This window comes from Apiospora phragmitis (assembly GCF_038363925.1).
Source record: "Apiospora phragmitis strain CBS 135458 chromosome Unknown utg000005l:1.0-4161743.0:1.0-4166827.0, whole genome shotgun sequence".
NCBI classification, from domain to species: Eukaryota; Fungi; Ascomycota; class Sordariomycetes; order Amphisphaeriales; family Apiosporaceae; genus Apiospora; species Apiospora phragmitis.
Window position 1 is genome coordinate 2,432,398 of NW_027117403.1, and position 14,301 is coordinate 2,446,698.

Consider the following 14,301-nt stretch of genomic DNA (forward strand, 5'->3'; position numbering starts at 1 on the left):
GCAGGAGACCGCCGTCGAAAATTAACCAGAAGTCGACATTGTACCCCCTCGATATCCGCCTACAATTACAACATACAAGATCGTGAATCTGGATGTGACATCTCCCTTTCTCTACTTTCAGGATGCCAAGCCAGTCCATCTTTGAGGATACCACTTCAGCAGTCATAACTTCGAATGCTGTGAATTGTGTAGTAAACCACATATACGCACCACTCAAACAAACCTACCTACGCAATTTCATGTTTCTTCCGCCTGGTTATTCCAAATAATTCTCTGAAAGTGCACCAGGTCCAATACCAGATTCCTTACAAAGTCTACAGACGAACCGGCAGTGCAAACGATGCATACAAATATTTTACTTCTCGAGTCCACCAGGCCCATTACCAAGATGACTACCTGATGAGCTTCATTGCCATAGAAGATGCCGAGCCAAGCAATTCACCTGCACGATCCTATCCTCCATACCAAAAGCTTTACTATAATATTTAGTATTCGACACTCCGAGCATGGTCACAAGCAAAGAAGCATCTACATGCCAGAGCTATGTGCATATGTCAGCCGGATTCGCCGTTGTAACAAAGAGCGAAGCGTGACTCTCTGTACCTATATGGCGCTTCAAGTAGTGGCTGCACTCAGAGCAGGAATTCTACCCGCCCTTCAACGTTGTTTCTTGTCTTGCATGAACTACGCTCGACTCTCACAGGAGTGCTCGTCAGGAGTACCGCAAGTATATCCCCAGATAAATATCAGCCATCAATAAGTGTTCAATGAGACTAATAAACATGTCTACAGTTATTCTTCAGCTCTATAAGACCACATTGAACCGAACCTCGGCAAACCACTCATAAATATCGGGAACCAATAACAGCTTCATGCCTCATACCTACGTCCATCTCGGCAATATGACCAACCGCAGGAGCAGTTCTAACATCTTACGGCTTTTGAGAGCTGCAACATCCTCGTGGAGGAAGGAAGCAACCCTTGAGATTTTATTAGTAAGGATACAATGCTGCTTTCTTACTGGACATCTGCACGTGGAGATCAGATCAGCAGAGACACCTACATGACTGCCGTCTGTGGCAGGGAGTTGGAATGTCAACCAACATGCAACGATGCCAGATATCTTGAACAGTTTCTCCAGAGCCAAGACAATGCCATCTTCCTGGCTTTCTTTAGGACAGAACGGGGCATATGGACATTGAGCAACCCGAACCCGAACCCGAACCCTGGGTTATTATGGTCTAAATCATGAACAGCATACCGAGTATTCCAGTAGGTAGTTAGAAACAGGTCATTATAAAGACCATAATGACTTCAGCCCGTCCTTAATAGTTTATCAAGTCATTAGCCTAGAGCTTCTTGTCCTCTTTTTTACAGCTCCCTTTTACTTAAACTTACTTAGTTAACAGCACAACCACTTTTGTAAGTAGCTAAGATTGACATGAATTTGTCTTTTAAAGGAAACCACCCCTTCGCTGGTTTGCACTCGTTCTCTTTTCGGCATTGGCAATGCCAAGGTTACAAAACTATTTCCATAGGTCAAATTATCCATGATGAGACCTGACTTCTCCTTTGATTGCTACCTCCAGAAGCTTCGTACAAAAGAGATTTGGTCTGCTTCTCACCGAGTAAGAGGCTTCCTCATCACTACTATAATTTCACACTGTCATACATATATAAAGTGCCACTCAACTATACACCCTTGTTGATCCGTCCTCTGAGATGATAGTAATTTGTTTATTCCCAGTTCGGTCCACCAGAGTCAATTGTGATCATTTGGTCAGGGTAAACTAAACAGATCCAGTACGCCCGTAAGAACAGCATCACCAATATAACATAAGCTGAAGCACCACAACACAGTCTTCTGCTAAGTGGTCACTGATTCAGCAATCAATGGTATTGCAAATTGCGTCAGCAAATGCATTTCGACTCATTGGCTATATAGCTTTTTATTTCCCATTTTCAACCCTTTGCCGCAGCCAATAACTACCTAATCAAGAGGATATAGAACATTCACATTCGGCATAAAGGGGTATGTGTTGGGTGGGGGGTGAAGGAGTGTATTGTCTGATCTCCTTGGCTATCCATCTCCTGAAGCCCGGATGAAGGCTGGGTCTTTATAGACCTAGTCAGAAGTGGACAGCGTGTCTATAGAAGGATCTAGATACATCTGGAGCCTGGTAGACTTGCAGAGAAGTGTGGAGAGATATCTCCCAACAGTATGTCTTTCCATTTCCACCTATCATCACTCCGAATCAGCCAATACAACCGAGTCAACGCACAATGTTATACACGAAGCAGTTCCGTCCAAAATCTCGGAGCGTTCGGTCTAATAACTCGAAGCAACTTCCGTTCAATAAATCAAAGCAGTCCACTCAGATACTTCGAGTTACAATATTCTGCAGGCCTTTTTACTGAGGATTCTCAAGCCCATGAGTGTTTCAGGAACTGATATGAAATAGCGCCTTTGATGTAGCCAAGATCGCAGACTCAACAACCAAGAGGCCTTAAAGGACCTTCGCTTTTCACAAGCCCCCCTGATTCGGATGCCATTGTACTTCCAATCAAACTTATAGTTAGCTATGGCTTTTGAACTCTCCTCGTCCCATAATGCCACGCCTCCGACTCCTCCTTCCACTACGTCACTGGCTTTAGTTATGACCCACAAGCAAGCCTTAACTGTCAGGTCCTTGCAGCCCTGTCACGACATATGTGCACGCCTTCTATGACGGCCGGTCATACAGTCCGTATCCCGTGAACAAATACCGTCTACGCATAGATATACCAAATAAGTAAAAGTTTTGTGTTCCCTAGCTGGCAAGGCATGACAGCTTCTAATGTGGTAAACGTTTAGTCACGGTCCCATGCCGCCTTTCACCATCAAAGCCCCTTTTGTGCCCGCGATGCTCATGCTAGCTGTGTTCACCGAGTTGAATGGCATGCCTGTCTTCTGTATAACTTGATACTCTTACTAAACTCCATATCCTGCACATGACATTGCAGTACCTCCTATTCAGTAAAGTCTATCACATGCTGCTAAGGACGAACTCTCTAGAGTAGAACTTTCCTGATGAGGGTGTGCCGCTCTTGAAGGTCGTTTTGAGATTAGAGTAATTCCAGTGGTATATAGTCTACAGTATAATACAGTGCAGAGGAGCGGCCTGGAATGCTGCCCTTTGTGTGTGTGTGTGTCTGTTCACAAGGCCCAGCCGGTCCCAGGTGCTCACTCGGTGAAGCTTTGGGACCGAAAGAACCCTATTGGCCCACCTGCCCCGGGCCTCATCGGCGCTTCGGGGAGCTCGCGCCCTGAAGGCGCCCCCTATCAGCCCCGGCCTTGTTGGCGCTCCGGGGGCCGCGCCCCTTGTTGGTGCTCCTGGGGCCGCGCCCGTCGGTCATAGCTCCTGCGTTAGTGTAGACGATGTCATAGTCGTGGGCAAGGTACATAGCGACCTCTTAAGATCGTGGTCCCACGGGTTAAGCACCCTAACTCAGTCATGCGATCAAACCTAAGAGTTTCTTCGATTTTCTGACTTTCTGAAATTTGTTGAAGTTACAACAACAACAACAACAACGCAATTAGTAAGTCTACGATTTCTTTTCTTCCTCTCCGTATCCCAACACACATCACCATCTCTACAAGGTAAGATTATTCCTGCCCTCCCTCGCCCACATCACCGCCTCTATCTATGTATATGCATAGGTATTAGCGGCCAGGTAAGGGTATTCGTCCTCCACTCCACGCCGCCCAAGATGGTAAGCTGGGATCGAGACGACCTTCTGTTGCGCTAGGTTGTTCAGTGGATCACTGCCTGCCTTGAGAAGAGGTGGGTTATGGGGTTTGCTGGCGGCCACACGCTGTACGAAACCATGCCCTCGCCTATCTTTAGCGACCAGTCCCTATTTGAGTCCCCTATGGTTAGCGACCCAGCTCCCCTATCCTACCGACCCAGTCCTCCCACTGCCTGTAACTTGGTTCCTTTGCTCCAGTATAAAGCTCCTCCCACTTGGAGTTCCAAGTCCCTCCTCCCCTCCATACTTCAGTCTCACTCCCCAGTGCCCTTCTCGTAAAAATTCTTTCCCCATCCCCCCAACAAACACTGGGCCACAAGACGCCAATACCAAAGATTGGTTCGACTTTTTTGTTTGCGCTCCCTTCCTCCATCAGCCCAGATTAAATACTAATCATATTGTATCTCCAGCCTCAGTGTCACAGTTGTTACGCTTCTCACATCTTTCAGGTCGCAAGTCAGTCCAAGGTAATTTTTCATTTTCCCGCAGTTGTTTCGTATCTGTCACTCAGTCGCCTGCTCTCCTGCATCGTCGTTCGAGGCGTGTTTCGTTTTCTCTGGCATTTCTCTTTCTATTCCTCGAAGCCATTCCTTTCCCATACATTACCCGCTCAGACTCCCCTGCGTTGCACCATCTTCCTTCACGGACTGGAATAGCCCACAAAGGTAATATCACGTCCCAGTCTGGCTTCCACGATCTCTTCCTCCTCTACAGACACGCCCTTCTTGTCCCATACATCATCACACGTTCGCACCTCCTTCCACCTGCGTCGTAAGGTATGCCTTGATGAGCTGGAACAGCTCACGAAGACGATATTACGTCTTAATTTGGTTCCTACATCTCTTCTCTTCTTGTACAGCCACAGCCTTTATTTTCCATATACCGTCTTACACTCATAATTCCATCTGCGTTCGCAAAATCAATCCTTCATGAGCTGGAGCAGCCCACGAAGACGATATTACGTCCCAGTCTGGATCCCATATCTCTTCTCTCCTTGCACAGGCATATTCTCCTTGTCCCATACATCATCACACATCCTCCTCCCATCTGCGGTCGCAAGATCTTCCTTCATGGGCGGCAACATCCCACGAAGGTGATAATGCGTCTCAGTTTGGCTCCTACAATCTTCTCTCCCTCTATAACCAAACACGTACATCTGTACCTTCCACTCTTCAAGTTGTGATTCATTCTCTATGGCAGTTGGCTGTACCGCTCGGTGGGATTCATCACGCGGTCCTTGCTAGCTTGCTTCTATTGGGATTGTCTACCAATATCCATACAAGTCTCATCCGTTGGCTCTTCTTCAGTCCACTGACTTTTCGGTCGACAGGAAACTCCAACTTTGCTGAGTTTTCGCTTTTTGACTTGTGAGTATTTTCCCCCTTCTCTTTTTCAATTTTCCAGTCAGATAATCTACGCTGTCATGGTGGTGTTTGTCATGGGCTCCTTGTATTCTTTTGCCTGTCCTCTTGTCTTCCCCCATTCCCCTGTCATGATCCCACGGTATGCTGGCTTGTCAGCCTACGTACTTGCTTTCCTTCTACTTTATTTCACATTTCCAAATCATCCAAGTACTAAAACGTATGTTAGAAGAGTCACCAGACCAAAAGAACCAAGTTCCGCGGATCTGTGAGTATCGTTCTTTCCCTCCCCCTTTTCAAGTCCCTACATTTCTGTATGTTTATTTATTAGACTTGTACTGACCTGCTATCTCTCCAGTTCCACGAAGGCAATCATGTCTTCGAATCATCTTGGTCGCGCCTCTTCGGCTGACGTTGTTGGTCGCAGCCCTCAACGTCTCATGCGCACTTCCAGTGCGCGCGAGAGAGGCTCGCCTGGCGTCATGTCAACTACCTCAAGCTCAGATGGTACGTATCATGAGAATTTATTTGATTCACTGCAATGTTCTTTCCTTTAACAAAGTTGGCCCTTGAGGCCACGATCTTTTCCTAAGAAACCACCCGTCACGCCCATCTGGCTGAGAACACCGTTCCAACCAAGACCTGTAGCCTCTGGCCGGTTGATATTTTTCTTTATTCGCATTTCTTCATTGCTGGTACATAACACTGACTAGATAATCTCAGGTGGCGCGGCTCTTGGTTCTCACATGGGTCGAATGAATCTTGGAACTCGTGTTCCCGACTTGCCCACGGGCATGACCATGGCCGATGACCCCTTCGGAAGTTTTGCGGATCTTCGCCATTTTGATCCCTACGAGGATCAGCAGCGTGAGCAGCGTCAGCAACGTGAGCAGCGTGAGAGCCGTGAGCAGCGTGAGAATCGCCGCTCTCGCTATTCGGACTCTGTCGACGCCCAGGTCTTTTACCCAGCTTCGTCGTGTGTCTTTGTAGCCAAGTAAGTCTTGCTGCTTAACTAGTATCGTTTAGCAGCCTGTTACTAACTATCTATCTAGCTTGCCCGAATCCATGGATAACGTCAAGCTCGAGAAGGAGCTTGGCGACAAGTTCGGCGAGTGGGGAGCTGTGTTCGTTAAGATTAGACGGGACAAGAAGAATATGCCGTATGCTTTCTGCCAGTATACAGTAGGTTATCTCGAAAAGCATTGTTCCGGTCCACCAACTAACGTGATATGTTCAACACAGAACGACAGGGGACGCGTCGAAGGCCATGGCCAACGGCGCAGGTACGATCTTCCAAGCACGCCCTTGCCGCGTTGAGATGGTTCGTGCCAACCGTAAGTTTACCTTTTTATATCCTCACCAGCCTCGAATATTATTAACCTGGATCTAGGGACCTTCATCCTCCGCAACTACGCAGGTGGAAGAGTCACCCTGGATGAGGCCAGAAAAGTCTTGGAGCAGCATGGCGCTGTGGGCAAGTTGGAGGAGATCAGCCCCGAAGTCGCTGAGTCCCACGGTATCCACCAGGGTATAATGGTTGAATTCAAGAACTACGATCCGGACCGTGACATCCAAGCAGTAAGTGCCTTTACCCTCCCTGTAACGAGCTACGTGCCTTTAACTGACTGTTTCTTTATAGACTTTCCGCCATCACGCCTTTTACCGCGTTGTGGCACATGACGTTCATCGGTCTCGTCATGCTGAGCCGACCACCGACTCGGATTCCGTCTACCAGAGAAGGTACGAGCTTGACCAGCGCTCCATCTTCATCGGTAATTTGCCTGAAGATATTGAGGGCCTTGAACGCGAGGTTCGTCTTCTTGCTGGTGAAATCGGACATGTCATAAATGTTCAGGTAATCCGGAAGGATGGTCGTCCCGGTAAGTGATGCTTCGCACTATCCGGTATATGAAGAATGCTAATGTTTCCATCGTTGCAGGTTACGGCATGAATGTATTCGCCTTCGTCGAGTACGCCCGCGCTGAGGTGGCTGAGATGGCAGCGCAAGACTTGGTGAGTTTCCTTCCCTGAGTCGGGTAGCACCAGCATGATAACATTGACTAACTATTTCCAGTCGGGTCGACGAATCTTCGGCTGTAGAATTCGCGTAGAGCGAAAGGAGACTCGACAGCCTGGCGGTGAGAACCGTCGCGTTCGGGTTACAGAGTTCCTGCCGCGATCCGCTGCCCGGGCTGAGAGCCCTGTCCGTTTGGCTCCCAGACAGCCCAGCCTTTACACACCCCGTCGCGTGGAAACCATCGGCAACGAGGCTATCGGAAGCATGCCCCCTCCAGCTGCAATGACGATGCCAATGAGCCCAATCACCTCGCTGTATCCGTCCTGGTTCCCTTATGGCAGCCCCAATTATACCACGGCCCCTTGCATGGCACCTGGAATGGACGGGGCTTTCCCGCCACATCCCCAGTTCCTCCCGCCCTCTATGTCTTGGGCGACGCCCTATATGAGCGACCCCAACTTGGCTCCCCACGCCTACTGGACGGCTTACCATCATGCCTATGGCTCAGCTGGTGTCTCTGTCCCTCCTCCTGCTACGCGTGCTCGTGAGGCGGCAAGTGACGAGAACCGTGCTCCCGAGCAGCCCCGTTCCGAAGACTCTTAGGTTTGTGCTGGTTCCCTTCATATTTGCTGAAGACTTGATTACGTCGCCTGGCTTTGACTTTTGCTCCGGCAGTTGAAGCCGTAGGGTCGAATCTTGTTGTCATGCAGAGGAATATACGGTGCTGGATATGCCACGGAGATTCCGCGACACTTTGGCCCATACCATTTCTGCATACCAGTGTTTCTGGGAATGACTTAAACTTCACAAATTTTGACGATGTACAATAGAGAGAGTTTTCACGCAGGTTAGATCCATCCTGCACACAGCATGAATAGCATGCACCGCAACGAGAATTGCCAGACATAGATAGACGAAAAGCAGCTATGATCCCCCCGTGTATTACTTTCGATGCCAAGGAACGACCCGAACGGTGACTGATCAGAGAGCTATCGAGCTGCGGCTATTTAGAACAGGTAAGCTCGCCCTCTGTAACATGAAACCTATACCTTCGAGAAGACGCCTGCAAACTGGATCGTATATATTGAGATATTCGAAGGCGTTAGGTATGACGATGCCTTCTTTCTGGGTGTATTACATACCGTGGCGGCAGCCTGCTCCGTTGCAAGTCTTTCGTTTTTGCTGGGCTGACTTGGCACTGAATCGAAATTATAAAATAACGCATCGTGTCAGACTGCCGCCGTATAACAACCTTGGAACGAACTTGACTCTTACCAAGGAGCACATTCAGCTTTCGGGGCTGAATGTAATTCAAGTCGAAAGTCTAGACTGTTCCTGACTGACGATCTGTCGAGGATGGCCTGTTTTGGGTTGCACCGTTCTCCACACTAGGGGACAAAATGGATAGCGTCACGGGCGATTCCCCGCTATACCGCGAGGCGCCAACGACGTGCCGCGGAGCTAAAGAATATTTTCTCAGGTTATTAATCCTAGAGTCGCCCATCGCCCTCCTACAACCGTCGAATCAGGAGCTTCAACTGTGGTTGGGAACACTTATATCTGCGAATAGCAACTCTCAGATTCATTATTCACTCGTTGCGTCTTGGGCGCAATTCGTTGTGCTGAGAATGGGCCAACCGTCGTTCGAGGCATCGAATGCCATCCTCTACGTTACCTATGGCGCCTTCCTGTACGGACCGGACTGATCTTCGACGTAGAGGAACATTGCACTGACTATATCTCCAGAATATTGGGAACAGGGCTGGCCGTAAAGATGTGGAATCAGCCCAAGGCAGATTTCCTTTCTGGCAACAGAACTCAGACGGGTCAGAAAACAACGAAGAAGATCGCAGAGTTGAGAGCCTGCAATATGTCTCACAGAAAAGATCTTCATCGAGAACTATCCCTGTGGAAAGTGCCCGCGCGCTAACTATGCCTACAGCCTTTCCATTGGCCCTCAACTTCATCGCCGCTGGTAAGTAGAGGCGGAAGCTATGTTGACTTAACCCCCAAGCGAATCATCTCCTTGCCGAGAGCCCCCGAGCGGTAGCACAGCTTGATAAAAGAGTATCGATAACCCGGACGCCTGCATGCGACGACGATGCGGCGAGTTTGGGGACCACCCGGATGAGCAAGATCAGTATGAGATCTAGAGTGACGACGACGACATGAGCAAACTGACCACTAGGTTCGTACCCAAAATGAAGATGGTTTCTGTCTCTCTATCTCTCTTCTTTGGGCATCCAAACTGTCTAAAGTTTTGTGAGAGAGGCAGAAAGCCGCGGCTCACTACGGGCGCCGATTCGAAACAACCCCTGCCTTGATCCAACCTTCCCTGGTGGCGTCCATCGCCGCAAGCGGAAGGAGATCGAGAAAGGGAGTTGTGAAGATGAAGCTGAGATTGTACCGTAATTACTCGATCAAGTTAATGCTTGCGTGGGAAAAGTGCTGCCGCTCTGATGAACCCCCCTTGTTCTTCTCCCCTGTTCTAGTTTTGCTAACCGTTGCATGCTTTGGTGTGAATCTTCAGCCATGGGCTCTGGAATCCTCTTTTCATACCCGCAGTTGGCCACGCTGGCTGGCCTTCAGGGTGTCATTGTCTATGCCATTTCCACGTCTCTACCGCTGTTGGTCTTTGCCGCGCTTGGTCCTGTTATCCGGAAGAAATGCCCAGAAGGGTTCGTTCTTACGGAGTGGACAAGGCAGCGATACGGCATCGTCACAGCGCTGTATTTGAGCTTCCTGACGCTCGTCACATTGTTCCTCTACATGGTGGCAGAGCTTTCGGCGATAGGGCAAGTTATCACTGCGCTCACTGGCGTCGATGAGCTGCCGGTTATCATCGTGGAATGCGTCGTGACGACGATCTATACCTGTAAGTTCGTTCACCAACGTATTGGGAAGCTCTATACTAACCATTTGGGTGGCCAGCGATCGGAGGATTCCGAATTTCCTTCCTCACCGACAACATACAAGGCGCTATGATCGTTCTCCTGATCATCATCGCTACGATCACCATCGGAGCCAAGACGGAGATCAAGCGGGAGCTGATCGAGTCTTCCGGCCTCCTCGAACCGAACCTCCTGGGTTGGCAGCTCCTCTACATGTTCCCCGTCGCTATCCTGACCAACGACTTCTTCCTCTCCAACTTCTGGCTCCGTACCTTCGCCTCCAAGACCGACAAGGATCTCTGGGTTGGCATCAGCATCGCCATGGTCGTCATCTTGATCGTGCTGACGCTTGTCGGCTGCACTGGTCTGATTGCCGCGTGGTCTGGTGCCTGGCCCGGGGACCCGCCGCAAGACGGCTCCGTCGCCTTCTTCTTGCTGCTCGAGCAGCTGCCGAACTGGGTCGTCGGCATCATCCTCGTCATGGCCGTCACGATGAGCACCGCCGCGTTCGACAGCCTCCAGTCTGCCATGGTGTCCACGGCCTCCAACGACCTCTTCCGGAACAAGCTCAACATCTGGTGGATCCGCGGCGCCGTCGTGGCCATCTTCGCGCCGGTCGTGGTCATCGCGCTCAAGGCCCCGAGCATCCTCCAGATCTACCTCATCTCGGACCTGCTCTCGGCCGCGACCATCCCCGTCTTGGTCCTGGGCCTGATGGACCGCTTCTACTGGTGGCGCGGCTTCGAGGTCCTGGTGGGCGGCCTCGGCGGCATTCTGACGGTCTTCATCTTCGGCACCATCTACTACGGCGACGCCAAGCTGGGCGGCGAACTTATCCTGCTCGAGCAGGGCCTGTACACGGCTGACTGGGGCGCGTTCGGCGCTTTCGTGGCCGCTCCCTTCGGCGGGCTCATCTGGGGCTTCCTCGCTCTCGGCGCGAGATTGTCATTTCAGTACCTGATGGCGAAGAAGAGGGGCCACCGATTCGATGCCCTGGATAGACCTCTCATTGTATCCGGCTCTCGATCCGACCCCGACGATGACACGAACTCGGTCAGCGTTCAGCGCGAGGAGGTGGGCGTTTCGAAGACCACCGGCAAGTTCTTCTAAGTCCTACGACATTGTCGAAAGAATACGTGGTGGGAGGGTGGGACTCTAAGAAGTCCGGGGAATACAGGGAAGGGGGTTGGACGAGTTTACGCAAGGAGGGGTGGATACGGACTGTATATGGCAGGGCAGGAGTCAGGCCGGCTCGATGTCAGTATACGGAAGACACGAGCGTGCGAAGAGCGTAGACGTTAGAGAGACTAGAAGTTGTGGCAGCTTTGGGGGTAGCTGTAACCTCCATTCTAGACATATACTTCTTGGGATCACAAGTGTACTGGGACCAGTACTCAGAGACAATATAATCAGCAAGCATATCCACTTTACACATGTTTGGGCCCGTTGGTTAGGTCTCCCTTCTCGAGAAGTTGGTACAAACATATAGCAACCGAAGAGACCCAAGAACCACGAAGATAGTCCTTGGGATGAACTTCAAGTTGCACTTTGAACACAATGGGCAGAGGGGTTTGTGCAGAAAACGCCATATAAGCAACAGTTAGAATGCTGGTGCTGTAGTGAATAAGAAATGGCCGAGCAACGAGACAAATTGCCTCTCATAATCTACAACCATGTTCGGGATAGAGCCCAGTTGCCGACGGCCAGGACCGAAGCACAGCTGGTTATGCTTCGCCCAGAGATCCCGAGCTGGTCCCGGCCAGGGGAGATAGCATCGCCATACGTTCCGTTACCAACTACTTCAGTCCTTGCCATTCTCCGGTTCGAAGCATTGGGAATTACACTCGGTCGCATATATGGGCGAAATCCGACAGCATTACAAGAAGAAAGGCAGTGTGGGAAGGGGGCGAAGTTAATATTGTCAGAATGCCTCGAAAGCGACGTGGAATAATGGCCGGTTCAGATACTGTATATTGATGGACCAACCGGTTGTATGATTTGCATAATAAGTTGAGCTGACCGTGATTGTGAGACGAAGTGTGATATATTTCGAGATGGTATGGTATGCTAAGTCGACAGGTACAAATGCCATGGTCTAATACGGTCAGGGACTTGTATTCCGGCAGATACGAATATAAGCTAATTCATCACATATATCGAAATGAATACCGACATCTATGCTGCTTCCGACCATACCACAGGTGGTTAAAGAGCTACTGTGTTGGTGGATGCTGGCTACGCAGGTTAGGGTCCATGATTGCCAATTCTGACATCCTATTCGGCCTTCTTCTCTGTCTGGATTAGATATTGATGCTTGAGCGTCTCGGATAACGTGTAGGTGCTCTATGCAACGTATTCCAAAGCTCGAGCCAGGGCTTAGAACCAGGTATCCATATCGCTCCAGAATCTCTTGCTCCGACCCAATATTTGAGCTCTCGAACGCCAGACGTGGGCTTTCATACGACATATCAAGCCCTCCACCTTTTCGATGCCAATGAACTTTCATGTAGGCATGGGTGATGGATAAAGAAGGCAAAGTCGTAGGGCCCTTACCTCTGGGTCTGCCGGCTATGGTGGTGGTATTGGAGAGGTACTAAGTGAAGGAGGGGCTGGTAAGAAACTGATATGTCAGAAAACACCATAATGAGAGTTGGACTGGTATCTACCGGCAAGGGCTTGCCACCTGATGGGTGGGCAAAATTCGAGATCCGGAGTTGGCAAGAGTTGAAAGCCGAGAGTAATACAGCACTGGTGGTGGAAAGTGGGTGTTATATTGAGAGGAATGCCGAGGCCAAAAGAAGGTTAAGAATCACTGCCCTGAGCAAAGCTGTCTCTTCCAACAAGACGACCGTTGAGGAAGGGGTAAAGGAGAAGAAAGACAAGCAGAAGGTGTAAGAGGAGGTGAGCGTAGAGCTCAATACGACAGAGGAGCTCATCTCCTTGGGACAAGACTTGAGAAGTGCTGTAAGGCCAAGGCTGCTGTCATTGTGGGAGTTAAGCAGTGTCGAACCCCCTTTCCTCGGCGTACGGCGGGTATGACATGGGATGGGATACATTGTCTGACTAAGCTGTTACAGGTCGTGGTAAACAGGGGCACTCAAAGGCGAGTTTCTTGCTAATATTTTGCTTACTCAGTTCCTACTAACCCATATAAGCAATATTAATAGGTATTCAATGTTCACCTGAAGAAGATTGCCGGGCCGATGAACAAGATCAACAATCTCGGGCGGTGATGGATGGGCGTATGGCTATGGCTTTAATTGTTGGGCACATGGTTCGTGTTACCCTCTTCATGACCGCTCTGAAAGCATGGGCGCTGGAGGCTGTTTGGAAATATAAAAACCTACCCAGTTCTGCCCCATGATTGCTTCGCGATTTTGGCGCCGACTCTGTATCCATATGTACAATTTTTCGGACGTTCCAAGGGTGGCATGGCCCTGGATGAATCCTTGGGACCCTCGGAAGGGAAAGGAAAACCGACTCTTCCGGTAATACCAGCAAGGAGATGCGGCTGAGACTTTTCTGTACCACTATACGGGACCTGACTTATATACACTCCAGGTGCATCATGCGTTGTTGCCCCCGTTTTGTAGTATAGGCGAAGCCATATAACTACCACACACCTCGAGCATCAACAGATGGTGGCGACGGGGAGATCAACATTCGCAGTAGCCGGCGGCGGCAGTAGCAGCAACACCCTCGGTCAACTCCTTGGCGGCGACGACGGCAATATCCTCCTCGATAAGGAGGTGGTCAGGGGCCATCCCGCGGAAAGGGGCGTCGTCTCAGCAGCCGACGTTTTCCAAAGCCCCAGAACCAAGACACGACCCCGAGAGTCGCCGCCAACTGGACCATTACGGAGATCCGGGTCGATCCAGTGCCAACAACAGCCAGAGGAACCCAGCTGAATGATGTAACTCGGTGGGAAACCAGACGCAAAATCTCAAGAAGACCTGGCCATTAGTCTACAGTTCACTTCACGGATCATCTGAGTCATTCCTTGAAAGCCGGTGAGTAGTCTTTGCTTTGTAAAAGATTCTCATTTTACTATTATGCGTCATGGTTTAAGTGGTAGTAGTCTTGTAGTTTCGACAAGCACACCATCACCCATACAGTTACAAGATTTGTACAACAGTCCAATATCTACATATTTTACAACGCCCTTTGCTCTATTGACAGCTCTTCAACCCCGCTCATTATCTATCTGGACGACTCGTCCAGACAAGATAGATTTCCTTTCAGT

The 14,301-nt window shown here is 50.0% G+C and overlaps 3 protein-coding genes across 3 annotated transcripts; all 3 read left to right on the forward strand.

Annotated features, from left to right (window-relative positions):
* Positions 1 to 5,950: 5,950 nt before the first annotated feature.
* On the forward strand, positions 5,951 to 7,770 carry PG994_004763 (Nucleotide-binding- alpha-beta plait; the record flags this gene model as incomplete). The annotated part of the gene is made up of 7 exons (XM_066856172.1): positions 5,951 to 6,144; positions 6,203 to 6,310; positions 6,393 to 6,484; positions 6,514 to 6,728; positions 6,790 to 7,030; positions 7,090 to 7,163; positions 7,225 to 7,770. 7 exons carry the CDS (start codon positions 5,951 to 5,953, stop codon positions 7,768 to 7,770), a joined length of 1,470 nt encoding a protein of 489 aa, XP_066718339.1.
* Positions 7,771 to 8,795: 1,025 nt separating this feature from the next.
* Positions 8,796 to 11,168, forward strand: PG994_004764 (uncharacterized protein; the record flags this gene model as incomplete). Its single annotated transcript, XM_066856173.1, has 5 exons — positions 8,796 to 8,857; positions 8,914 to 8,993; positions 9,110 to 9,142; positions 9,698 to 10,042; positions 10,099 to 11,168. The coding sequence occupies 5 exons, from the start codon at positions 8,796 to 8,798 to the stop codon at positions 11,166 to 11,168; spliced, it is 1,590 nt and encodes a 529-aa protein (XP_066718340.1).
* A 2,528-nt stretch (positions 11,169 to 13,696) lies between these two features.
* PG994_004765 (uncharacterized protein) lies at positions 13,697 to 13,966 on the forward strand (the record flags this gene model as incomplete). Its single annotated transcript, XM_066856174.1, has 1 exon — positions 13,697 to 13,966. The coding sequence occupies one exon, from the start codon at positions 13,697 to 13,699 to the stop codon at positions 13,964 to 13,966; it is 270 nt and encodes an 89-aa protein (XP_066718341.1).
* Positions 13,967 to 14,301: the final 335 nt, after the last annotated feature.